Raw genomic sequence first — 27,437 nt, 5'->3', positions numbered from 1 at the left:
TCTCTTTCAACACTTGCTCTATGAGGATCTGAATGGGAAGGAATTAGGGGCAAAGAACCAAAAGCATCTATGTCTGGCAGGGCCCTGGAATATTCAGTACTCTCAGGAGTAGATATTTAAGAATAGACAAATGATATAATAGTCTACACGGAATATATTATAGGTATATGTAGAGCATTTTTAAAACACAATTCAGCATCAGAAAGTCCAGTTCTTCCAGATTAATCATTATTCATCTCTACACAATACATCTCCAAAAACTATTTTATACTTTGTACTTACAGCCAGACAGGTCTCATTTGGGTTAAAAGTTCGGAACCCACAGCAGTTTAAATTTCTCTGGATGTCATTTCTAGCACTTGCTGTATTGTTCCAGCCAACTTCCAGAAGCTGACCCTAGAAAATGCATTTAATATATACATCAAAATGTATCATCCCGGGGCCGGCCTGGTGGAGCAGTGGTTAGGTTCACATGTTCTGCTTTGGTAGCCCAGGGGGTCATGGGTTCAGATCCCAGGTATGGACCTACACACCACACTCATCAAGCCATGCTGTGGCGGCATCACACATAAAAATAGAGGAAGATCAGCATAAATGTTAGCTCATGGCCGCTCTTCCTCAAGCAAAAAGAGGAAGAAAGGCTACAGATGTTAGCTCAGGGCCAATCTCCCTCACCAAACAGAAAAAAACAATGTGTCATCCCTGCACAAAATGTATAAGGCTAGAGCCTGCAGCTTTTAACACTGAGTGTGCCTAAAATAAATATTGTTTATAAGACCACTAAAACTTTTCAAAGGGTTATCCCTCAATCTGCAACAAAAATTAAGGCACTATTTCTATCCTAAGAATGAAAAGTCTTAATTTTTACAGGCAATGTTCTTTTGGCGGTAGGCAGTTTATCCCACTTCATGCAGACACTGACCCACATGCTACATGCAATTTAAAAGAAGCACTTGGTTGAATGGCATAATTCTCAGAAAGTAACAAGACAAATTTTCCATTGCTCTAAGACAGGGACCCATATTCTTCTACAAATTAGAGGTTGAAATGAGTAACTGCTAGAATGGAACCACAAACATTCTGGAGCAAATGTGTCGTTGCACAATGGTGGGCAAAGACTGGGTGAATATCTTTAGCAGCAGCACTTTTTGCCCAGTGAGGGCAAAATCCTATGTAAACGATGCACAAAATGGCAACACCTGATGACGTTTTCGGGCTCCAGTCAGCCCCACTAACCCAATCAGGATTAAAAAATTTTATCTGTGTAGAATGAAATGGCATTCTGAGCAAGAAGAAATTATTTATATTCCCACCATTTCTCCCCCTTTTTTATACCCTACACGTATTCTGTGGGATAATAAAGCAGAAGGAAAAAGTCTCTACTTACCTGTTGCCCCTGGTTCAGGGCTAAGCAAGCACACGATACAGAAAACTGAACAATAAATACAAGTAAGAGAATAATCATGTACTGAGAATGCAAGTTAAGGGTATTTCTTGATACTCTTAAAATAACATAAAACAGAGGTACTGACAACTTTAGAATGCACTAGAAGGAATTCATCCAGAAAATAGAACAAATGGCACACACAGTTCAAAAAGACTACATATAATTATTATTTTGATAATACACTGTAGATAAGTTTATATATAAAAATACTAACAGTAACAACTAATAAAAGCTGACCTATTAGAATTTCATTTAGATTAAAATAAAAATTCTTAGATTCTTAGGAAATAAGTATAGATAAATGTATATAAGCTTTCTTAATATTAAGTGAAGTATTGAGATTCTCAACCAAATATTAACATATTGGAGAGGCTTAGAGGTCACTGAATCAGTTCCACGTAACTCTGAATTTGCAATACATAAATAGGACTGTCCTGAACCTGCAGAAGACATTCTTCACGATGTGAAGAGAGTGGGAACATGTAAACATACGACAACTTCACCCCAAGGAATGTTCCTAATGTTGGTTGAACAAATACACATAGGGCTTGCTAGGAGTTGCTGTCTGGCAATTAATTTCCTAATGATAATATTAAATCAGTTGTAGTTATCAAAAGAGTAATCAATAAAAGAACAAACTCAACTGGAGTAAAAGTCCTGCTTTAAAAAAAGGATACAAAAAATAGCAACACCTGATGGTGTTTCACGGCTCCAATCAGTCCCACCAAGGCGATCAGGAACAAGAAGATGCCCACCGCAATGACCACGCCGACTACGCGGAGACTGGAAATCAACCCGAAGCCAATGCCCCAGGCAGCAATTCCAATCAGCAACAGGCTAACCAACTGCAGAAACAGCAAAAAGAGTGGGGACGGGGGGTCGGGGGGGCAGGGAAAAAAGAGACAGGAGAAAAGCATCAATTTATAATAATAATAATATATTTTATAATAAAAATAAATTTATAACAAAAATAATAATTATCAAGAGCATTTGTCAGGCACCTACTCAGTATCTTACAAACGATTGCTAATACTCAATACTAGAATACGCACAAGATCTCAGTAGATAGTATTATTTTAACAAATTATATTAATCTTCAGTCATGCTTTTAAAAAAACTAAAAGTAATCTATAAAATTATTATAAAGCCTCAGACATCACTTGTTTTACTAAGCCTAAATGATTGCTACTTAAGCTTTTGAAATAATAGCACATGTACTACTTCTAGAAGCCAATACACCTCAATCCAACATATTGATTTCTTCACGTGGAAATCATTCACCTTTCCTTCAAAGCCCAGTTGGACTATAACCTTCCCTGTGATGTCTTCCTAGTCCCCAACAAACTAAATTAATCTCTCCCTTCTCTGGGCAATCTCAGTTCTTTGAACATGGTCCTGTTGTTCCCCTCATCACACATTCTGCTTCCAAGCCTGTCTCTCCGGGAGTAACTTGAGAGTAAGAACCCCAGCTTTTCTCCTGTCTACATCCCCAGAATCTATCACAGAACCTGGCCCTTGGGAACAGTCAGAAATTTCTCACGGGAACAGACTGGTGGTTACCAGAGGGGAAGGAGGTTGAGGGTGGGCGAAAGGGGTAAAAGAGGTCAACTGTAGGGTGATGGATGGTAACCAGACTTTTAGAGATGATCACTATGTACACGTCAAATCAGAATGTTGTACACATGAAACTTACATAATTAAAAAAATTCCCACAGAACTGTTGCTGAAATGAATTGCTTTAGATTTCATCATCTCCTCTATCAGAATTCATATAGAGAGAGAGAGAGACCACTAAAACTTTTAGGATGAAAAGAGCGTAAGGGATTTTAGCTCTTTAGTGCAAAACGGCATTCTGAGCAAGAAAAAATTATTTTATAATCCAATCATTTTATTTCTATACTTATAAAACAAAACCAAGCGAAGAGATAAAACACATGCCTCAAAATCGGTCATACTTCTTTAAAATAACACTTAAATAAATACCATGCCATATAAAGATTATAATTAACTGATAGAAGATAGAGTTTAAACAAGTATGTGAGAGGGATGGGGTTGGGGTTTGTCAAACAGGAAGGAGACTATCTTCAATTCAATCAAGAGTCAATCATTTCTTGGAGCAAGTTGGGAGGAATAAAAATACATAAAATATTCTTTCTAGCACCATTTGAAGGCCTAATAAACTTTGTTTCAAACTATAAATCACCACTCACTCAAATGGATCTTTTTTACTCAAATGAACACATTTTTCCTGTGTGTAGCCATAGTTTATTGGACACAAATTTTAAATGTCTTAGTATATAAAACTTCTTACATATGCAGAGAGATAAAACTGCTAAATATTGGCAAATACATCATCATTTGTATTTTTATCCATTTATTATAAAGAAACAAAACTTGAGGATGAAAGAAACTATCGGTAGCATGGCAGAACCAACTTATGGATTATATGGACTTGGTATCCTCTGCTGCGGTCAGTCCATACAGAAAGCTTTCGTTTTCAGAGGAAGAAGGAGAAAGAAAAAATTCTCAGAAATGTTGTCACCCAGAAATTTGCCTAGTCTCTCTCACTTTTGCAATTGCTCCTTATCAGCAGGTCCATTTGCCTGTGCCTCATTTTTATCATCTCCCTCACAATCTTCTCATAACTTCAAACAGTCTTGCATTGAGAAAAAGTCCTCTGCCCCATCACAAGTGAGCTTATTTCTGACTTGTGCTATCCAAATATAGCACATTTCCTTTCACAGGGTATAAAAGACAGAAGCCTTTAAGGAAGTGTGAAGGAAGAAGGGCAAAATGACGCAGGAATAGGCCGCGGCTCAGCAAGGCAACAGGGCCAAGCTCAGCATCCTCACTGCACTGTGGGACCAAACACTGAAGACGGTCCACATTTCCAACACGTCAGAGTAACCTGCTTTATCAGACAGGCTCTCCAGAGAAACAAAACCACAGGATATACTTAGGGAGAGAGACATTTATTTTAAGGAATTGGTTCATACAATTGTGGGGGCCAGCAAGTCCCAAGTTTGTAGGGCAGACCGGAAGTCTGGAAATTCAGGCAGGGTTTCTACGATGCAGTCTTGAGGCAGAGTTCCTTCTTCCTTAGGGAAACCCCAGTCTTTGTTCTTGAGGCTTTCATAGTTTACGTTGTGGTTGAGGCCCACAATACAGAGAGCAATCTGCTTTATGTAAAGTCAATTGAGCATAAACGTTAATCACATCTAAAAAAATACCTTCACAGCAATGTCTAGACTAGTGTTTGACCAAACATCTAGGCATCACATTGTGGCCAAGTTGACACATAAAATCACCTATCACCCTTGCCAACTTCAAGTGCTGGGTATGATGCCTATTTCCTACTTAAATTCAAGGGCAGCATTATCACATTATATTTCTTTATTTGAGTCAGAAGCATGAATAATATGATACATAAAATTCTTCTAACCCCATAGTTTTAAGGAATCCTTTTGGGAATCATACCAAATCCTTACTATATTAATGAAATTCTTACAAGTTAAATATTCATCAAGAAATGACTGGTACCCACTATGCACTAAAAGCCAGAGACAAGATATCCCCACGAGAACAAAGGTTGGCAAACTTTCTCTGTAAAGGGCCAGATAGTTACCATCTGGCTGTATGGATCACATGGTTTCTGCCACAACTATTCAACACCGTCACTGTAACATAAAAGCAGAAGCACACTATACGTAAACGAATGAGCAGGGCTGTGTTCTAATAACACTTCATTTACAGATACTGAAATTTAAAGTCATGTAATCTTGTGTATAACAAAATATCATTCTTCCTTTGATTTTTTTCCCAACTGTTTAAAAATGTAAAACCATTCTTAGCTGACAGGCTATATAATAACAGACGGTGGAAGGGATGTGGACCACAGGCTGTAGTTTGCTGACCTTTGCTCTAAAAGTCGGTGTAGAAGAGAATGAAAAATTATAATGGAACAAATAATTGCTATATCAGAGATTTTTACATGGTGGGTCAGGGCAGAACAATAATTCAAAAAATCCAAATAAATAGAATAGGTCAAAGAACGGCAAAGAAACAGTAAAGGAGCAGACAGTAGGCTGAAAAAATGACCCCACAGTGAATATTACCTTATATGGGAAAGAAATGAGTATTATCTTATATAACAAAAGACGTAACTACATTAAGGATCTTAGAAGGAGTTTATCCTGGATTATCGGGTGGGCCCTAAATGTCGTCACAAGTATCCTTAAGAGTGAGGCAGAGGGAAATTAGAGAGAGACAGAAAGAAGAAGGCAATATAAAGACAGGGGCAGAGGCTGATGTAGCCACAAGGCAAGAAATGCCAAAGAATGTTAGCAGGCACCAGAAGACAGAAGAGGCAAGGAACAGATTCTCCCGCAGCGCCTCCGGAGGGAATGTGACCCTGTCTACGCCTTGACTTTGGACTTCAGAACTATGAGAATAAAGTTCTGTTGTTTTTAAGCCAACAGGTTTGTCATATCTGTCATGGCAGCCCTAGGAAACTAATACAGAATAATTCACACCTAATGGAGTTGGACAAGTCAGGAACCTCGAACTGTTACAGAAGCTGCCTGACATTTTACCACCAACAGAATCCCTACCGCGTAGCTGGAGTGAAGCATTCAGATGTCCTTGTCAGCACCCTCCCAGCAAAACAAATTCGTTATTTACAACAGCAGCATTTCAGCAAAATGAGAACACTGTTCTCTGCTCTCTCAGAGGCCAACTTAGAGGCTCATTAATAATGAGAATCTTTTCCCTTTTGAAAAATAATTTCCACAACTAAAAGGGGAGAAAAAGTACTTTCTCACTTCTATAACAAGTTCCAGCTCTCGGACTAGGCATTATTCTATTATTGAAAACATTATCTAGAACATTCGCAAGTATCTCTGTTTCAACTTTTTTTCTAAGTACGGGAAAACTGACGCACCCTTCTACACAACTCTCTCACGAGTATTCCTCACCAAGTTCATTCTGCTGTGTCTCTAACACAGTTTGCCCCGTACTCTTACCAGGCACCCCTCCCTCAAAAACATTCACGAGGGTGTACCAGTTTCCTATTGTTGCTTGAACAAATCACAAGCTTAGTGGCTTAAAACAACACAAATTTATTCTCTTGCAGTTTTGACGGTCAGAAGTCCAACATGGATCTCACTAAGCTAAAATCGTTCTTATCAGAAAGGCAATATTCCTTCCGGAAGCTCTAGGAGAGAATCCATTTCTTTGTCTTTTCCAGCTTCTAGAAGCCACTTGCATTCCTCAGCCAGCTGTCCCTGCCTCCATTCTCAAAGCCAGAAGTTGTAGCATCTTCAAATCTCTCAGACACCCTGCTTCCCTAGGCACATCTCCTTCTCCAAGTATAACCCCGCTGCACACCTCTTATAAGGACCTTTATGATTACATAGGGCTCCCCCAGACAATCCAGAATAATCTCCCCATCTCAAGATGCTTAACTTAATCGCATCTTCAAAGTCCCTTTTGCCATGTAAGGTAACATATTCACAGGTTCCAAAAATTAGGATAAGCACCTCTGGGGGAAGAGGGGTATTATTCACCATACCATAGAGGGTTCTGGCAACAGGGGAAACTGACTGACTTTAGAATCCTTCCTGTTACAAATACTTTAAAACACCGAAAAAGATTGTAACATTTTATTTAAATATATAGCTGAGCACAGAGAAACTATGGGAAATTCTGACCGGCCAGAAAGGAAGGGAGAACTGAAAGTCAGAAGCATAAGCAGACAACTGGTGCTGTGGGGATCCATAGAGGGGTTGAGAAGGAGTTCCTGGATCAGAACAGTTCCTAAAGGGGAGGGACTTAGGTTTTAAACCAGGCACAATTGGGAACTGGAACTAAGACCCTTGCATATCTAGGACCTCCAGAAAACTATATTTTCAGTGTAAGGCGTTAAAGAAAAACCACACCACGACACCCAGGAAGACAGGAAGAAAGAGAAAACTGGGGTATGAACCCAGGCTGTCTGACTGCAGAATGGGTGTTCTTAGCCACCACACTACGCCTCACATTAAAATGTTAAAATTCTAGATAATAAAAAACATCAAACATAGGATAAGCCTCGGACTGAGAGAAGATACTTCCAGCACACACACAGATCAAAAAACACCTACAGATCAATTTCAAAGGACAAAAAGCACACTGGCAAGCAGTCAAAGGTAACAAGATGCAGTTCACTGAAGAAGAAACCAGAAGGCCAATCAACACATGAAAGATGTTAAATCTCATTACACATCAGAAAAACGAAAACGAGAACAATGAGATACCATCTCACATGCACTAGATTGGCAAAACTTAAGGCTAAGGACACCAAGGATGTGGAGAATCTAGAACTCACATTCAAGTAGAATTGTAAATTGTTGGAGCTGCTTTACAGAACAATTTAGCAGCACCAGGAAGATTTAAGATATGTAGCCCTGAGTAAACCAGCAATTCTGCTTCTAGGTTAATACCCAAAAGAAGCACTCACGTCCCCAACTAGACGTTTATCAGGATTTCTCTGTAGCCTTGTTTGTAATACTGAAAAACTGAAAACAACCTCCAACATTAGGACTAGGGAAATCATAAACTCTACTGTGATCACACAGTAGAATACAAATGATTTTGATCTATTTCTATTAACTTGGTTAACCTGAAACATAAAAGAAATGAAACTGTATAAATATTAATAAAATATACCATTTATATAAATTTTCAAACACAAAAAACAATACTATATATTCTTTGCAGTTGAATAATAGTTCAAATTGTCATAAATATATAAACATCCAAGGAAATGACAGATGTTGATTTTAGGAAAGTGACTACCTTCTACCTTTGAGAGGGGAAAACGGGAAAGTGGACAAAGAGTGGGCCTTTAGCTGGACTGTCACAATTATTACAATGACAGAGATGTGGCAAACACTGGCATCTGTGAAATTAGGGTATTGGCTTCACAGGAGTCTAGTGTATTATTTCCTGTGCATATGAAACATTTCCTAATTAAAACTAGCCTAATAAAAACATTTCCTAATTAAAAACAGCCCCAGGCCTGGCCCGGTGGTGCAGCGGTTAAGTTCACATGTTCCCTTGGGCAGCCGGGGATTTGCCGGTTCGGATCCCAGGTATGGACCTATGCACCGCTTGTCAAGCCATGCTGTGGCAGGTTTCCCGCATATAAAGTAGAGGAAGATGGGCACAGCTGTTAGCTCAGGGCCAGTCTTCCTCAGCAAAAAGAAGAAGATTTGCAGTGGATGTTAGCTCAAGGCAAATCTTCCTCAAAAAAGAAAAAAAATTAACAGCCCCTTTCTTACTAGGGCAGCAACTCTAAATTCTTCTGCTTTGCTTTCCTCTGTAAATTGGTCAAACTTTCTTCACACAGCTTTTGTTCCCACTATTCCCAAACACAGCTTCTTAAATCAAGATTTTCTCTTTTGGGGCTGGCCCCGTGGCCGAGTGGTTAAGTTCACACACTCCGCCTTCGGCAGCCCAGGGTTTCACTGGTTTGGATCCTGGGCGTGGACATGGCACCGCTCATCAGGCCATGTTGAGGCAGTGTCGCACATGCCACAACTAGAAGGACCCACAACTAAAAGTATACACCTATGTACTGGGGGGATTGGGGGAGAAAAAGCAGCAGGGGGAAAAAAAAGAAGATTGGCAATGGTTGTTAGCTCAGTTGCCAATCTTTAAAAAAAAAAGATATTCTCTTTTATCTCTCAAATATTTCACATTAATTCCAATCTGAGCCTCTTCAAGTACTGTTCACGTCCTATAATTTGCTCCCATCTAGGAAAAAGGAAGGCTTTCAATTGAAGGTGGTATACACCTGAAGGCAGTAGGCCATAATTTATTTATTTATTTTTGGAGTGAGGAAGATTGGCCCTGAGCTAACAGCTGTTGCCAACCTTGCTCCTTTTGCTTGAGGAAGCTTATCCCCCAGCTAACATCGATGCCAATCTTCCTCTACTTTGTATGTGGGATGCCTCCTCAGCATAGCTTGATGAGTAGTGTGTAAATCTGCACTGGGATCAGAACCTGTGAACCTTGGGCCACCAAAGTGGTGCACACAAATTTAACTACTATGCCACCAGGCCAGCCCCTGGCCATAATTTATTGAATCTCCACTTGTTTATAACAGAAAGCAAAGCTCTAGGTGTATCACACTTAGTCTCACGTGTGAAACAAGATGCCCCCTATCATCCTCCTCTTGTACCCAACTCCCAAGCGAGCACACGTATGCATGCATGCACACACACAAATACATTCTCATTTCTAAGGTGGAAGAGAACAGAGACTTAACTTCCCTATCCAAAACAAATTTTGCATTTATTACTACAACAGTGAAACTGTCCAAACATAAAGTTATTTGAGCTAATCAATTTTCTGATAAACCCCCAAAACGTTAGATTTTCTTAATAAAAAACTAAAAACAACCTAAGTGTTTTCTTGTGTGTAACTGGTGTTTCTAACACAATGTAACAAAAATCCCCCAAGTCTTCATAATTAACTTTTTAAAATGAGAAATAACACCTAAAGGTTTATGATACACCTCTAATTAAATTTGATTATTGATGTTTCTTTAACTTTTACTAAAAAGGAACCTTTTAAAGATAATAATGAAAGTATTTCTGAGTAGTGCTAATTGTATGTTATGGTTGGTTTCTAACTTTGAAGAGAATGGGATTATATGAAGTCTTCCAAACTAGTGATCTAAAAATTATTGATTCCAATAAAATTAATTCTAAGTGTATAATTAAAAAGCAGAAGTTTACCACGAGAACTTAGTAGACAAAGCAACTGCAAGAATCCTTTGTTCAATAACAATAACAGTCTCCTTATGAGACCAACTGTAATAGAAAGTAAATTTAGACCTGTGACAAATAGTTTCCTTCCTTTGGGGGACAGAATGCTGATAAAAACAGGTTATGGATCTGTCAACTCGTTGATAGCAATGTTTTTATGAGCAGAAAGCTCCAACCTTTCCTGTTTTTTCTTTAAAGCAAAGAAAAGTGAATCATTTAAAAGGGCTTTAAAAAGAGAAATTACAAAAGCAATAACGGATAACGCACGCCAAAGCAAGATTATAAAATGTCTACACCTGGCATTGCCTCCCCAGGCAAATCCTAAAGGGAGGAGGTGGTGGTGCGCGTGTGGGTAGGTTCTGATGAAGGTGAAGCAGCAGGAGGGCACTAGGGAAGGGACAGGGCACTTCTCGCCCAAGGCTCACGAGACAGCACAAACTCAGAGTTCAAGGCACAAAGCTACCGGGCCGGTGATCTTAATCTACTCCCTTCATTTTATAGGTAATAAACCAGAGCAGCAAAATGACACGCCCAATGACACAAAGTCAGAGTTACAGTAAACTTTCCACTTGGTCTATTTTTTCTCCTGTAGGACTATATCATAGTCCTACAGATATAATCCTACAATATAGCAATATATTTAAGTAATTTTTAATATTGAGATATAATACTAAAAACAATATTATAATGCATAAGAAACTGTAGTTCTTGCTTTATTGCCAGGTCAATATGCGTTTGAACAGCATCTCTTTAACTCACTCCCTATGAAGCCTGGCTGCACAGCCATGCATAAAAGAATGATAAAGTCCTGTACGCATATGACTTTTCTATTAGTTAACTATCAAATGCCAGCTTATTCATTTTGCACTCTTTATTTTCCTTTTCCCTGACCCAGAAATTTTGTCACATATGCCTACATTCACATACAAGCACACAGTGCATTGCCTGAAGCAGGGAAGCAAGAAACTGTACTAGAGATGAAGAGTATCTTTGAGATTACTCTAGCACATAAAATTGTTTAAAACTACTCAACATGTTACAATGAACATAGGGATGCACAAATCTCTTTGGGTCATTGATTTCGAGTTCTTTGGATAAATACCCAATAGCGGGATAGCTGGATCATATGGTATTTCTATTTTTAACTTTTTGAGAAATCTCCATACTGTTTATTCACAATAGCCAAGATGTGGAAGGAACCAGATGCCCTTCTACGGATGAACGGATAACGAAGATGTGGTATACACACACAATGGAATACTACCCAGCCACAAAAAAAGACAAAATCATCCCATTTGCAACAACATGGATGGAACTTGAGGGTATGATGTTAAGCGAAATAAGCCAGAGAGAGAAAGACAAATAAATACTGCATGATTTCACTCATATGTGGAAGATAAACTAACACATGGATAAAGAGAACAGATTAGTGGTTACCAGAGGGGAAGGGGGTTGGGGGGTGGGCAAAAGGGGGTAAAGGGGCACATACCTATGGTGATGTACAAAAATTAGACTACTCGTGGTGAGCACAAGGAAGTCTATTCAGAAACTGATAAATAATAATGTACACCTGAAATTACACGATGTTATAAACCATTAGGATCTCAATAAAATTACTGGAGAAGAAACTAACCAACATGTCTTTGTGCACCTTTTGGATTAATACATGCAATGCCAGTAGAGAACAACAACAAAAAATATGTTGTGCATAAAGTTCCTTCTAATCTAGCTGAGGTGGGTGTTGATGTATTAACCCATTACACTAAGCCTTTCAAATGTTGAAGGAATTGCTAGAATATTCTAGAACTAAGAAAAGAAGAACCAGGGGCTGGCCTGGTGGCCCAGTGGTTAAGTTTGCGCAGTCCACTTCAGCAGCCTGGAGTTCGCAGGTTCAGATCTTGGGCACAGACCTGCACACCGCTCATCAAGTCATGCTGCAGCAGCGTCCCACATACAAAAATAGAGCAAGACTGGCACAGATGTTAGCTCAGCAACAATCTTCCTCACAAAAAAAAACAAAGAAAGAAAGAAAAGAACCAGACGAATTGCTGCTCAGAGGAAGAATGACCTCGGTGGTGGACATACGTTGCTTTTACAAGCCAGCACATACATTTCTTGTAAAACTCTTAATCACAGTGTCTCACTGGTCCTCTCTGACCACCACCAGCAGCAGAGAAACAAGATTCAGGCCTATCAATCATGGTTGCTCACCCTCCTGTCCACAGTAATTGGTCCAAAGCATGGGTCCATAAATCAACAGGGTCAACTGTATGTCTCAGAAGATATTATAGGAATATTGAAAAAAATGGGTTCCTTTGGCATAGCAACCTATAAGGACAATCAAAATTGTTCTGCCAGTGGCCATCTTGCACATGGAAAGATCTAGCCTCAAAAAGAATCTAACCAGAGGCCAGCTGAGCTGAGAAGTGACTAGAAGGGGCCAAGAGAGTTCTGACCTTTTCTGAGCCCCTTGATCCAGCCATACTTGATGATCCAATGATTGGATGTCCCAATTATGTGAGCCAACACATTCTTTTAAGCTCATCTATAACCCATAAAGAATTCTGATTAACACAAGCTCCACCTTGCAAGTGTTTATCATAAATTTTTTAATACCTGCAAACTTTCAGTGACTCTGTTTACCTTTACCACTACGACCACCTTCCCTACCTAGACTAACTCTAAATCCTTCACCTTGTCAATGGGCTTTAAAAAAATATGAACACTTTTTAGCTAAAAAGACTGCCCTAAAACTTTTTAGGCGAAGGACAAAAGAAGAAGGAAATCAACGAGCCAGAGAAATGCCCTAGGCCATCTTCTTTCTGCAACGCCCTCCCTAGGTTTACAGATTTAACTCCAGCCTCAAGTTTACTGCGGAGCACATCTGCGGTTGCCTGAAGACTGGGAGCGGGGGTTGTGCTCCAGGAGGGAGGGGTTATAAATGAGGATAAGGACACTGCGGGAAGATACGTTCAAGGTCTTGAACGTGGTGCTGGGTTCACAGGCATCACATATGTCTAAACTTATCAAATTTATGCTTTAAATACGTGCAGCTTATTGTATGTCAATAATACCTCAATCAAACTATTCCCCCCAAAAGAAACAGCTTTAGGAGGAAAAGCATTTTACAGCATCATCCTTCTGGCATGGAACAAATCATGATGCCTAGAGTTGGAGATGTAATTTAGTGACGAAGAAGAAAGTCACAGGCCAAGGACAATGGGGCAGGAAAACAGATGGAGACTGGGACCTTGATAACATGCTTGAATTGTGTGCCTGCTTTGGACTACCTACATCTGGATTTCATGCTACATGAAAATAATAAAGTTTACTATTTTAAGCAGTGGTAGCTGGATTTCTACGACCTGCAACTAGACTCTATTCCTAATACGGTGGTCTTTGATGGTCTTTTTTTTTAAAGCTAGTAAGATCAGGTCATTTCCATGATAGCTATCTGTTGTTTCTAATCTTAGGATAAAGTTCAAATCTCAGGCTGACAAATCCGAGGATGTGAAGGGCCTAGATTACGTCTGGAGGTAATTCATTAGCCACTATTCCCCACCTCCAGCCATACTTTGAATTCTTCTAATGAGCCCTCTACACTTTAAATGCCATAAAATCAAGGCACATGTGGACCTGATATTCCTAGCACCTGGTTAAGTGCTTGGTCTAGAAGAGAGACTTCAAAGTATACCGCTGAATGAAAGAGCTCATGCTATTGCTCATTATGCTTTAAGGACAGGCAAATGTTTATTTCCTAACCTATACAATATTTGGGGGAGAAAGGTCTAGTCTAACAATGTTCCAGATTAATCTTTCTCTATATTACCTATAAAAGTGATTTTCATTCTTTCATCAAATATCTACCACATTTCAAAAACGAGATGCAAAGAGAGGCTTAAATTATTTCTAAAACAACTACATTTTTTTGAGCATCCAAATTCTACCAGGGTAAGTGAATTGCTTTGAGGATAAAAGAGAAATGTAGAACATTTGAAAAAGTAGATTTTGTAGTTAAATCACTCAAAAATGTTTTGTCAGCACTAAAGCAAGAGAGAAGTTGTGATGGTAGTGGAGGGTAAGCAAATCTAAAACAATAAGATTTAGAAGGACTACACCACCAAAATGTAATACAGCATCCATGGACACGTGGAGAAAATAAGGGCCCCTGCCATCTTCCCTCTATATGCTTCAACAAACACAATAAAGAGTTTCTCCTGAACACCCAGCCTCTTCTGAATTCTGCTTAGTGTGGAAAACTGAAGAGCACTTTAGAGATGATTGAGCATGTGTTTCTACAATGCCAAGCATCTGGATGGAATTTGAAAATTCTGTAAATAATCTAGATATTGCTCAATATCCAGACATTTAGTGTTGAAGCCAAGACCTAAGTTCTTTGATTGCTTCATTTTCATTCCACAAGTAACACACGGAAGCCTCAACTGCTCTTGCCACATGTTTTTCTTCTTTACGTTCTCCATGGTGCCAAGCAGATTATTTTATACTTACTAGGCACAAAATACATAGTATATAATGTCTGCTGGGAAGAAATTACATAAAAGGAACTAAAAGTAAGGGACCATGACTTGTCATTTTCCAAAAATAACTAGTTTGAGGTGGCACCCGTTGCCGCCAACAAAGTTCCAACCCCACTTTACCCTCTTCATCTTTGTAGTGGTTCTGGGAGAAAAGAATTGGGGTTATGGGCAGACCAGCCCCCTGCACTGATTCCTTCATTCAATTAACTACATGCCAACCATGTGCCAGGGCTGTGTTAGGCACTCAGGAAAGCAGGAGTGATTGGGACACGGTCCTTATGGTTGAGGGGTATATAGTCTAACACACGAAAAACAAAAGGGTAATTGCTCTTTTTCTTGACTTCTTCATTGATTAATTCAAAATCAAGTCTTAGTGCTCACCTTACTTAGCAGCATTTGACACAGATGTTCAATTCTGTCTCCTTAAAACAATTTGTACTTGGCTTCAAGGACACGAAATTCTACCAGATTTTCCTCTACCTGACTGGCCATTCCTTCTCAGGCTCTTTTACTGGCTTTTCCTTGTCTCCAGAAACTCTTATAAGAGTATCCTTGCTTCAATCCATGGACCAGTGCCTTTCTCCATGTACCCTCACTAACTTGTTGATTTCATCCAGCTTCAACTGTAAATACCATTTTCTATGTTGATGGCTCCCTGAATTTAAACCTCCAGCTATTCCTCTCCCCTGAATTCCATTATTCTTAGTCTAACTGCTACTTGACATCTCCGCTGGGTACCTATTGGCATCATATTTAATACCAAATCCCTCACTTTCTCCCAACGCCTGCTCCACCCACAGTTGACCCCATTCCCAACAGCAAATCCGTCCTGCCAGTTGCTTAGGCCATAAATCATCAGTAATCTGAGACTCATCTTTCACATCCCATTGCAATCCATTAGGAAATTATGTTGGCCCCACTTTCAAAACACACTCAAAATTTGACTATTTCTCTTACTTTCATTGTTATCATATTAGTCCAAGCCTCCATCATCTCTTGCCTAAATTACTGCAATAGCCTTATAAGTGGTCTCACAGCTTCCACTTTTCCCATCTATAATCAACTCTCAATTCAGTAGGCAGACATTCTTTCAAACAAAAATTAGGCCCAAACCCACTGATGACTCCCCAATTCACTCAGTGTAAAAGCTTAAGTCCTTAAGTGTTTTCAAGGCCCTTCATAATCTGGGTCCCATAACTTCTCTGACCTCATTTCCTACCACTCCACCCCTTGCTCCCTCTGTCTCAGCATACTGTACTCCTCTCTGTCCCTTGCATAAAGCAGAAATACTCCTTGGCCAGGATCTTTTCAAAGGTCATTCCCTCCACTTGAAACATTCTTCCCAGGAATTTGTCCTGTATCTCCTTCAAGTCTTTCTTCCAATGCTGTCTTCCCAAGCAGACTGATCCTCCACACCCGCACCACTGCCCCACTACTCTTCATTCTTCTTACTCTACCTTTCTCCATAGCACTTTTTTACCTTCTAATATGATGTATAATTTATTTGCTTATCTACTTATCTTCTGTCTTCCCCCAAAAATGTAATATCCACGAAGGCAGGATGTTTGGGTTTGTTTTGTTTACTGCTGTTGATGCCCAATTAATATCTATTACTGGAATGAATACAATTATATAGGTTCATCTTATAATACATTTACATTAGACTAATAATAATATATTAGACTAATAATATAAAGAACCCCAGCCAACTATGATTATAGTACAATTTTACAGGAAGTGGATTTGCTCAGGGGGAAGGTTACAGAAAAACCTCAGAAATGTATGAAAGGTTGGCCAACAAAGAAAGCAAAAAGACTATCCCAAGAAAAATATTAGATTCTACACTAGATAGAGAAAAGTAATTCCTACCTATTATTTTTTAACCCAATGCTAACTTGCATGTTTTAAAATATTTGGCTGTCTTCTAGATTTCCTTTCGATCAGAGTACCATTTTCATGCAAGTTTTCATTAGGTATGTTTTACCTCTGGTGAAAAGGGGGCAGCCAATTCTGCAAATTCAATTCAAGAAGAATTTTGAGAGTATAGGTTCTGTGTCCAAAAAAAAAAAAGCTACTCACTGAAGGATGCAACAAGGAGAAAGCTATGATCTTTGCCAACAAAAGGTAAATGGTCCAGCCTGTGGGGGGAGAAGCAAGCACAGAGCTACCCCCAATACAGAGCATTGGTATGGTCGATGCCAAAGACAAAGTAAAACAAAATCTTACAACACCGGCTCTCTGGCCTCCCTGTAATTTAGAATTAGCTAGGAAGCTTTACAAAAGCTTTTGAAAAAATCACATGCCCTCCCCCCTCACTGAATCCTGATTGAATTAATCTGGGGCGACACTCAAGTATTAACACTCCCAAGTGAAAATTTAAGGAAACAATTCATTCTGACTAAAGAAATAAAAGGCTTTATTTGAGTAACTTCACAAAGACAGAATAGCAGCAGATCAGCAGAGACAAAAAGGGGAACTCTTCTACATGGGGAATCTTCTCGGGCTGAAATACATAAAAGGATGCACATAGGAGGAGCAGATGGTGAAAGATCTTGAACGGAATGCTAAAGAATTTGGGTTTGTTCTCCTAGAGTTTTCATCCATTATTACAAGTGGGTTTGGATTATTCATTTTACAGTAATAAGATATTCTGGAGGACGAATTCAGGTGAAACGGGATAAAAAGAAAGAGGAAATAAACCTCGCCTGCCTTCACCAGTAATTCAAATGTGTTTGAAGTGACCACGGCCAAACTTTAAACCACTTAAAACTCTATGTAAAATTAAGCCACTGAGATGTTCAAATCTCACTTTTCAAATATGGGCTGAAATACAATTTTTCTCAAAATCAATTGTTTCTTTGTAAATGCCTCTTTATTATGCAGTTAAATTTTGTGAAAGTCAATAACCTCATTTCAAGTAAGAAATGGCATGAATGGCACATTTTTATTACTGTGTTTCTAAATCAAAAGTTGGGAAATTTTACAAACATATCTGGCACAAAGGCGGACTATAAATATCAGCACAACAGCATCATGTTAAAATTCCAGGTTCTGTAAACAGTGAGTCACTTTTAAATTCAAGACACAAGTAAATATTCAGCAACCACTTAAATATTTTAAATTCATTCAGTAGTTTGAACAAGGGCAGAAACAGAAATAAGATACACCTAGGCACACATTAAAACATCAAACAAGAAGGATTTGAAAAATGATGATCAGAATTTTTGAAAAATGGCAAATGTAATAATGTGAAAGCATTCGCAAAGAATGGATTTTCCTTTACCTGAAGTACTAGCGTTTTCCATTCATTGTGGAGTTGAGACTGAACAAAATTATAGTTTTCTAGCACTCTAATGACCAGAAGAGGACTAAAAAAAAATGTTCAGGTAAATGATTCCAAATTTATACTTACCACACCTCAGTCATTTTTTTCTTACAACTAAAAGATTAATATTACTATTTGGCGGGTATAAAATCTTGCCTCCACTAGGCCAGCTTGAGTTAACACCAGCCTGTAAGTGTTAGAAATCCCAATAGCTTGACAATCTCTTCATTATAACATGCAGGTTTGTAATTCAGAAATTTAAAGTAATTCAACTTTTTCCACACGAAGCTGTTAACAACTTCCTTTTTTCCTGCAGTGCGTCCGGTCCGAAGCATGTACCCACATTCTCTCATTTTATCCTCACTACAACCCCGTGAGGGAAGAGCGAAAAATATCACCACTAGTTTATAAATGAAAAAAATCTGAAGCTCAAATAATAAGCTGTTTGCCCAAGGTTAAATTCCAAGCAAGTTGTAGAGTTGGTACTCAAACTACAGTTTCTTCCTGAATTCAGTGTTTTTTCTCCCCGTAGATTGTATAGCTATATATTGTTTTATATTAGTATGGTACGTTTTACCTATTTTAAGACAATCCAATTTCAGAGATATTAAAACGTAAATCAATAGTGTGTCTTAGAATGAATGCGAACAAGTATAATTTTTGATGCTGCATGGGGATTTTTCCCAAAGCAATCAAAAGTATAGGAAAAAAATTACGAAAACAAAAAATCAATAGAAACAAACTTGCAAAAACTTTAGAAGAATATGGAAAAAGAAACAAAACTGAAACTTCTGAAATTACCCTTCTTATTTTAAGACCATGAGTTATTTTCTGTTCCTTACATTCTTTTTTTTTAAAGATTCGCACCTAGGCTAACAACTGTTGCCAATCTTCCTTTTTTTTTTTTAAGGATTGGCACCTGGACTAACAGCTGTTGCCAATCTTTTTTTTTTTCTTCTCCTACTTTATTTCCCAAGCCCCCTGGTACACAGTTGTATATCTTAGTTGCAGGTCCGTCTAGTTGTGGGATGTGGGACGCTGCCTAAACGTGGCCTGACGAGCGGTGCCATGTTCGCGCCCAGGATCCAAACCCTGGGCCGCCGTGGCGGGGCGCGCGAACTTAACCACTCGGCCACGGAGCCAGCCCCTGTTCCTTACATTCTTAATTAAAACTATTCACATACGGGCCGGCCCGGTGGCGCAGAGGTTAAGTGCGCACGTTCGCTCCGGCCGCCAGGGGTTCGCCAGTTCAGATCCTGGGTGCGGACACAGTACCGCTTGGCAAGCCATGCTGTAGTAGTCGTCCCACATATAAAGTAGAGGAAGATGGGCACGGATGTTAGCTCAGGGCTAATCTTCCTCAAAAAAAAAAAAATTATTCATAGATATATATTCATATATATATACACATATCAGCAGTGCAATTCCTAAAAGTCTTTTCTTCTCTGCTTAAGAAGCACTAGGAGATATAAATCCTCAAAATGTTAAATATTGTAATGTAACATTTATTTCATATTTCCTTTAACTCCCCACAAATTACTACGTATAATTTTAAAAAGTTGTTTTTCATTACTTGTCAAAATATTTTCAATCAAAACTATTTTAAAATAAACTATTAAAAATAAAATAAATCATTTTCCCAAAGTAGTTTTAATTTGTATTTCTATCCTAAGCAGTATCAAAAAAGACCCACACTATTTTCTACATTTCCCCTCCCAATTCAATCATACCTTCACTCTCCGACTTCTCTACCCACAAAGATCTCCCCAGTCCTAAATGTTATGACACCTAAAGTCAGTCCATTGCCTTATGTAGCATTTAATTTTCCCACTCCATGAATCCCAACTAGCTCCTGTCTTCACAGAGTAGGTACAGGTGTTTGTATGTGTTTATTATTTCCCACAGTTCTCAGCAGAGTGCACACAGTAGGCAAATGTTTATTGACTGACTAATGTTCTTGAGGTCATATGTAGAAAAGATAGTATATAAAAAAGAGGCGTCAGGGGCCAGCCTGGTGTAGTGGTTAAGTTTGTGCGCTCTGCTTTGGTGGCCTGAGGTTCACAGGTTCAGGTTCCAGGCGCAGACCTGGACACAGTCATCAAGCCATGCTGTGGCAGCGTCCCATATACAAAGTAGAGGAAGACTGGCACAGATGTTAGCTCAGGGACCATCTTCCTCAACTGAGGAAGACCGGTAACAGATGTTAGCTTAGGGCCAATCTTCCTCACAAAAAAAAAAAGAGAGAGAGAGGCTTCATAACAGCATAGTGAACACCAAGCCCAGTTCGGGTCACTGCTATATTCCCACACTGAAACAGAGCTTAGTACATAGTATGCACCCAATAAATATTTATTGAGTGAAGAAACTGAAAGTTTTTCTAAATGTCAGAAGTCCTGAAGCAAGTCATTCTCTTTCTTATGACACCATGAAGTGTGTGAAGAGACTAGCTTCTCCCTTTCCTCCCATTTCTACAAACTGTTTATAGAAATTCACTACATTAAAGTTGCTCAGTACTAGGGATCCTATTAATTAAAATGACCAAATAATAAACAAAAACAACAAAACTCAACTGCACCTTTGGCTAGAGATCAAATGTCCATGACTAGTTCGGGGGATGGTCCCTTCAACCTATTTTAGTGACATGCTTTCTGGACTGATGATGAATTCTGCTCTAATCTCAGGCCATTAGCAGGCCAACTGAGTAGCTGGACAGTTTGGCTGGTAGAGTCCTAAGTTCCCCAAGAAACTGCTTCAGCACAAGACAGATGACGCGTAACGCAGGCATGGCCTTTACCCTGCCACTCCCAATTGCAAGTCTGGTTTTACTAATACTTTTAGAAATGACCTCAGACCGAATCCTGCAACTTTGAGCATATTTTAGAGGCAGTGACCCAGGTGGGACTGGAACCTACAGAGGGTCCTCCTATTCAGGCCTTCAAAAGAAATATATGCCAAGTCTTCAACCTCAACCTAGCCCCAACCATGTCACATTTTTCATCTTAGAAAGCTGAGGGAGAGACCAGGGAAGATACAGAATCTAAATAACAGCAGTGGCACACTTTCAGCATCTGTGTAAGACCTGGTGCAACTTTTACCTTTCATTCACCTCGAATTTAAACTGCTGAACTTATTTGAGCTAGTTTGCAACATATAAGAGTAGACGTGAATTCATTTTAAGAAATACCCTTTTCTCTAAAAAGTCTAGGATTTAAAAGGGCTAACCATTTTTACAGTCCTGTGAATTTCCAATTAATGAAGTTTTACTGCATAGCTATTAAAATCAATAGAATACACTGCGAAGATCAATAATTTAGGATAGATATGAAAGTCTAAAAATGTTCCTTTAGAATCATCTTTCTCCTTGCTTTCCTGATACACAGTAAATGTAACCAGAAATGATATATCTTGAAAGCAACAGAACTAGATTAAAAAACAACTTGCCTAGCACCTTCGTCTATGTAGACCCCCTCAGTCAAGTAAGTAAGCAAAGCAGACATTCTACTGGGTGTAAGCAGATGCTATAAGGTGAAGCATCTGGTGAGCAGGTGATTAAATCACTGGGCGGAGGCAGAAGTCAGGGTACAAAACAGGGAATCTGAAGTTTTAAGCAGGCCATTTATGCTGATAAAAGAAAATACCTGGAGAATTAATCGGCATTTACTTAATAAACAATCAATGTGATAAGCACACTTTAGGCGAGACAAAGATGGATATTGATCTGAAACTTGACATGGATCTCCAATTACATGGAGCTGTATCACCAGGTGTTCTAGAATTGTTTCCCCCAAGCCTACTATTAGTGACCATGTTGATTACCTTCCTACTTAACTAACCAGAAAAGCATACTTTATTCCAGTTTCTGTCTTGCCTTCCAAGCTTTGCAATCATGTTCACATACAAAGGAACAGGAATGGTAAAATGACCCAGCCTCTTTCTCCTGTTGGTGAACACAAGGCAGCCTCTTCATTCCAAGGATGTAACCTAAGCCTGGACAGATGGCCTAGCTCTCTCCTAATGCAGGGGAGCTGGGTTTGTTTTCAGGGTGGGTGCTGCAAAGCACCAGGTGTATTTACAGAAGGGAGCAAGACGAAAGGTGGAGGGATGATGACAGAAGAGGAAGTTTCTTCCCTCTGGTAGAGAAGCCTGTGGAAAGGCCTGGGTTTCACTCCTGACTCGCCAGCTGCCAGCTATGTAAACTTACCAAGACCCTTTTTGGGATGTTATTTTATGTACAAAATTTAGACAATGCCCCTTACCTCGGACGGTTGTCAAAATGACCAGGGAAAACCACGTATGTAAAACCTGGGACGTGGTAGGCAATCAATAAAGGGCAACCTGCTCTCCCATCCTCCCATTCACCCAGGATTGCGCCGCAAAATTCACAAAGATAGACTGCAGCGTTAAAACTAAAAGGCCCAACCTGGTTGCAGGGTAAGAAACGACTTGGGTGGAGGCTAGCTTATTTACTGGAATATTTCGCTTAAAATGGTGTTAGGATGTTGATAAGAGGGGAGACACATGGAAAAAGAATTAAGTATCACCAAAACTGGCCCCCCAAAAAAGGACATCCTTTATGTAAGCACGAAACAAACTTCGGAAGCTGCGGATATCCTGTGAACCTACTCGGTGGCCTCAATGAAAATCACAGGAGCACGTAGAGCTGCCAGGACGGACACCATCTGTATGGCGCCTTGTCAGTTTCAGATCACGCTATTTCTGCAAAACTGTCCTGGAAACCAAGGCGGCTCTCCCACCTCCAAACCCGCCCCAGATAGGTTTGGGAGCCAGGAGAGAGCAGCAGAAGGGATAAGAATGGGAAAGTGGGAAGGTCTGGTGAAATGACTGCAAAACAAGGCAGTGGGTGAGGGGCGGGGTAGAGCAATGTGGCAGAGACGCGGCCAGCGAGCCAGCAAGACTGGCTTCACAATGAGGAAAACGAAGAGACTGCGACAAGCGTCGGCTCCCGGTCCCCACTGGGGACTGATGGCGAGGCCGGGGGCGCGCAGAGCGTGGGAAGACGGGAAGGGGGCGCGGGAGGCAGTGAGAGAACCGCCGGCCAAGCAGGGTAGCCAGGAAAAACCCGAGCAGGTGCAAAGCCCCCAGACCGGGAGGAATAAGGAACGCATACTCACGGTGTAGAGCAGGTTGAGCGCGCACAGGCAGTTCTTGGAACACGCGAAGCCCCCGCAAACCATATTGGAGCCTGTGGTTCCCGGCAACTGCAGGTAAATCTGGCTCCGGCGGAGCCTCGCCGACAGCCTCTTTGTCCTCGCGTCTGGGCCTGGCCGAAGCCAGGCAGAAACGCAGATGCGAGCGGTGAGCCCGGGGATACGGCTGCACTGCGCGGCAACCCCGGGGCGGCTCCGACCCGCTCTGGAACCTGCGGCCGCCGCAGCGGGAGCCGGAGCCTGAGCCCCGCCCAGCCCCCCCGCCTCGCCCGGCGCGCTGATTGGCCGCCGGCAAGGAACAAAGGTAGAAATATGCAAATAACTGCGCGCTGCCACCCCGGATCCGGGAGGGGAGGGAAGGGGAGGGGAGGGGCGGCCCCGAGGCGAGGGGGAGGGGGCTGAGGCCTTCGGGGAGCGAGCCCGAGGCCAGAGCGTGTGACAGCGGCCTTGCAGTCGTTTCCTGGGGAGCAGGTGAGGGGAAGAGGGCGGGGCTCCACGGAGATCCACGCTGGCAGGGAGAAGCATGACGGCACCTCTCGGTTCTCGGCCCCGGCGGATGACGTGGTCCCATTTTGAATGAGATTTGAAAATTAAGCCCCTGGCCTTGTTTGGATAAATAAATGAAGCAATGAATGAATGGGAAAGATTTAAAAGAGAAAAGGAAGTGGGGGAAAAATGAAAGGAAGGATCTAAGTGAAAGAATAAAAGGAGAGGATGAAATCTCTCCTCTCAGAAAATAGGGAGGGTACATGGCTTCTGATGGTGACTCTTGTCAGGTCAGATTTATCCTACGGGGATTTGAAAAATACTAATAAAACTTATTACTATGTGCATGCAAAAGAAAATCAAGAGAGATTATTTTTGTCTTCCCTGAATTTCAATAAGCTTATTTTTTTCACAAATAAGAACTCAAAATTTGTAAATGACAGTCTTTACCTCCGTCAGTTCATTATCGCTTTACTGAGTGTCTATGTGTAGAAATGCATCTTGTATCCTCAGACTCCTGACAGATAAATTGGAATATTAACAGTATGTCAAGCACTTTTTGCACAGTCCCTGGCACAGGGTAAATGCTCAATAAATGTCAGCTAGAATTAGTATTAAGACTAATCCATAAATGTCAGCTAGTGTTAGTAGATCCAACAGTTTTTGAATACCTACAGTGTTCCAGGCAGGCACTAAGCTAAACCAGTAAGGATTTCGGTATTTCATAGTACCTTCTACCAAAAAAGGTTCTTATAAAGAAACATTCAAATACTTATATGGAGCCTAAGAGTTCATGTTGAGTAAATTATGTGATAGCCAATGCTAAATATATGTTAAATAAAACATTGCAGCTGATTAAAATAATTTGTGTTCTTGGAATTCTCTGCTCTCTCTTCTAAGCTCTGCTTACCTCCCCAAACCTCACCATACCAAGAAAGCCCCACTGATTCTTTGGCTTTTGTATTCCACATTAACCTTTTGTATACACTGAGAAGTATTCCAAAAATTAATCTGGAAAATGACCCTCAAACCCAAACAATACTTTGGTGCTCCGCTGTCCATTTTAAAAGCCAGAGGCTTACCAAAGAAGAACGAGTAAGGAGATCTGTTCCTCCTCTTCTCATTCCTGGATGTCAACAACATTGCCACCACTTCAACATTACTCAACCAACCATGGCAACTCTCTTTGCCTTTTTCATACTGTCTCCTATCTCCCTGGGGGTTGAATCTCATTCTTTTTTTCAGAGAAAGGCCACCTATCGGTCAGGGATCCAGGAGGGAGATGGCTCATTCAAATAACATAATTGAGAAGAGTTTAATAAAGGGGCTATTTTCAAAAGGGTGGACAAGGTTAAAAGAAGCCAACAAAGGATGATGAAGCAGCTCAGACCTAGTAAGAGCAGGTAGTTATGGTTTCCCTTACATTTGAGGGACAATTTAAGGGAACAGTTACAGAAGCGAGGCAAGAGCTGCAGTGTAGGAGGGCTGTCCCACAGGAGGTGTGGCCTTTAATAGAGAAAACAGAGAAACTACCTACTGCAAATTGGGAAAGAAAACAAATGAACACAGTGGGATTTCTCCTTAGGATTTGGATGTAGAAATTTATAAAAGACCATTTAGTCCCACCCTAACAAGAATGAGCTAGATAAGCTACAAAATCATAGTTTTGTAAAAACCCTACTAGAGAACTGGGAACCCAAAGGTACCTAAAGGAACTAAAATCTAGGAAGTAACAAGACATTCTTAGGAAGGTCCACAGTTGCTTCCATCTCTTGTGGACGGGCCAAAGAAGGACGACTGCCATGGAGAGGAACAAAGAGGAACTAGCTGATCATTTAACCATCTTTTAATGGCCATATGCGGACTCGTGCAACAGTTTATAATCCAAGGAGCCCCAGCCACAGTGTAAGGCTACAACTACTCACCAGCTTTAACTCACGGGCCTTCACTTAGTACAAGGCTTATAAGCTCCAAAGGCTGTAATTAGACAAGAGCGCTCCCTCCCCAACTATCTCAAGGTTCACAGGCCTTCCTCAAGTACAAAAAAGCGACTAAAAGCTGGGGTCAGAACAAGAAAGATGAGAATGATCACTATGAAGCAATCTGAACCTTTACATAATCCAAGGCAGTGGCGGCCAAAGGCTAAGGGAGTAGCAGAAGAGAAAAATCCCTCTATGGTATACTGAAGAGCCCTCCAGGGCTGCGCTGGAACAGCAGGAGAGGGAGAAATGCCATAAGGACACGACTGAAAGCCAAGGACGTGACTGGAGAGCAAAGACTCCCCAGGAAACAAAAAGCTGACAGGCAGGTGGTAAAGCACAGAGATCTGCAAGGCTCAGAAAGCTAGAGGCTAAGCTATAAAGCACAAAGAGATCTCCATGCAGACTTCCTTCCTAAAACAGGACAGTCTTAATTATGCCATCAAAAATATTTGAAGTCAATGCTAAATGGAATCTAACTAAACCTGTAACAAATCCTGACACAGCTCAACTACAGTTTAGACTGACTTAGATACCTACAGTAGCAGCCTGACAGAATGAGGGATGTAGCATTTTCTGGGGATAAATATTATTTACTTCAGTCTCAATAATTATTTTATATACACAATCTTACACACAATCAAAAATTATGAAAGGCTTGGAGCAGGCCCAGTGGTGTAGTGGTTAAGTTCGGCATGCTCCACTTCGGTGGCCTGGGTTCGCAGGTTCAGTTCCCAGGCATGGATCTACACCAGTCATCAGCCTTGTTGTGGTGGCAACCCAAATACAAAACAGAAGAAGACTGGCACAGATGTTAGCTCAGGGCAAATCTTCCTCAGGAAAAAAAAATTACGAAAGGCTTGGATGATCAAGAAAATTTGACCTATAATCAGAAAAAGAAATGGTTGATAGAAGCAGACCCATGGATGATCTGGATGCTAGAATTATCAGTCACGTCCTAAAAACTCAACATGATAAATGTGTTAAAGAATTTAGAGAAAAACATGCTGAAACATGGGGAATTTCAACAGAAAGATCAAGATTACTAGAGGGGCCGGCCCGGTGGCACAGCAGTTAAGTTCACACATTCCACTTTGGTGGCCCGGAGTTCGCCAGTTCAGATCCCAGGTGCAGACATGGCACCGCTGGTCAAGCCACGCTGTGGTGGGCATCCCACATATCAAGTACAGGAAGATGGGCATGGATGTTAGCTCAGGTCCAGTCTTCCTCAGCAAAAAGAGGAGGATTGGCAGCAGATGTTAGCTCAGGGGTAATCTTCCTCAAAAAAAAAAAAAAAGATTACTGAAAAAAATGAAAATGAAATGAGAATTACAATAAAAGATTTTTTTAAATGTGCTTTTAGCAGACTGGACACAACAGAAGAAAAGAGTGAACTTGAAGATAGGTCAATAGAAATTACTGAAACTAAAATACAAAGATAAAAATGGTGAAAAAATGAATCAGAGCCTCTGATATCTGTGGGACAAAACGAAGTAGAGGGTGTGATTGGAGTTCCGGAAGGAGAAGAGAAAGAAAATGACGCAGAAGAAATAAGTGAAGAGATAATGGTCAGGAATTTCCCAAAGTTAGTAGGAGATATGACCCCAGAGATCCAAGAATGGTCACCTCCACCATTTTCTACTGGTCAAGGCAACACAAGCCTGCCCAGATTCAAGTGAGGGGA

The 27,437-nt window shown here is 40.5% G+C and overlaps 1 protein-coding gene across 1 annotated transcript in view; it reads right to left on the bottom strand.

Annotated features, from left to right (window-relative positions):
- Positions 1 to 23,860, bottom strand: part of TSPAN13 (tetraspanin 13) — a 35,856-nt gene extending 11,996 nt beyond the window's left edge. Inside the window, exons 1-4 of the mRNA XM_023639323.2 lie at positions 23,253 to 23,860; positions 2,125 to 2,292; positions 1,388 to 1,468; positions 283 to 396 (exon numbers count right to left, since the gene is read on the bottom strand). Coding sequence (XP_023495091.2) covers positions 283 to 396; positions 1,388 to 1,468; positions 2,125 to 2,292; positions 23,253 to 23,813 — 924 coding nt within the window. The 5' untranslated portion in view covers positions 23,814 to 23,860. The remainder of the gene's footprint in view (positions 1 to 282; positions 397 to 1,387; positions 1,469 to 2,124; positions 2,293 to 23,252) is intronic.
- Between the last annotated feature and the right edge of the window lie 3,577 nt (positions 23,861 to 27,437).

This window comes from Equus caballus, chromosome 4 (assembly GCF_041296265.1).
Source record: "Equus caballus isolate H_3958 breed thoroughbred chromosome 4, TB-T2T, whole genome shotgun sequence".
Classification (NCBI taxonomy): domain Eukaryota; kingdom Metazoa; phylum Chordata; class Mammalia; order Perissodactyla; family Equidae; genus Equus; species Equus caballus.
The sequence above is the reverse complement of the archived record's forward strand: the minus strand, read 5'-3'. Positions and strand labels throughout refer to the sequence as shown.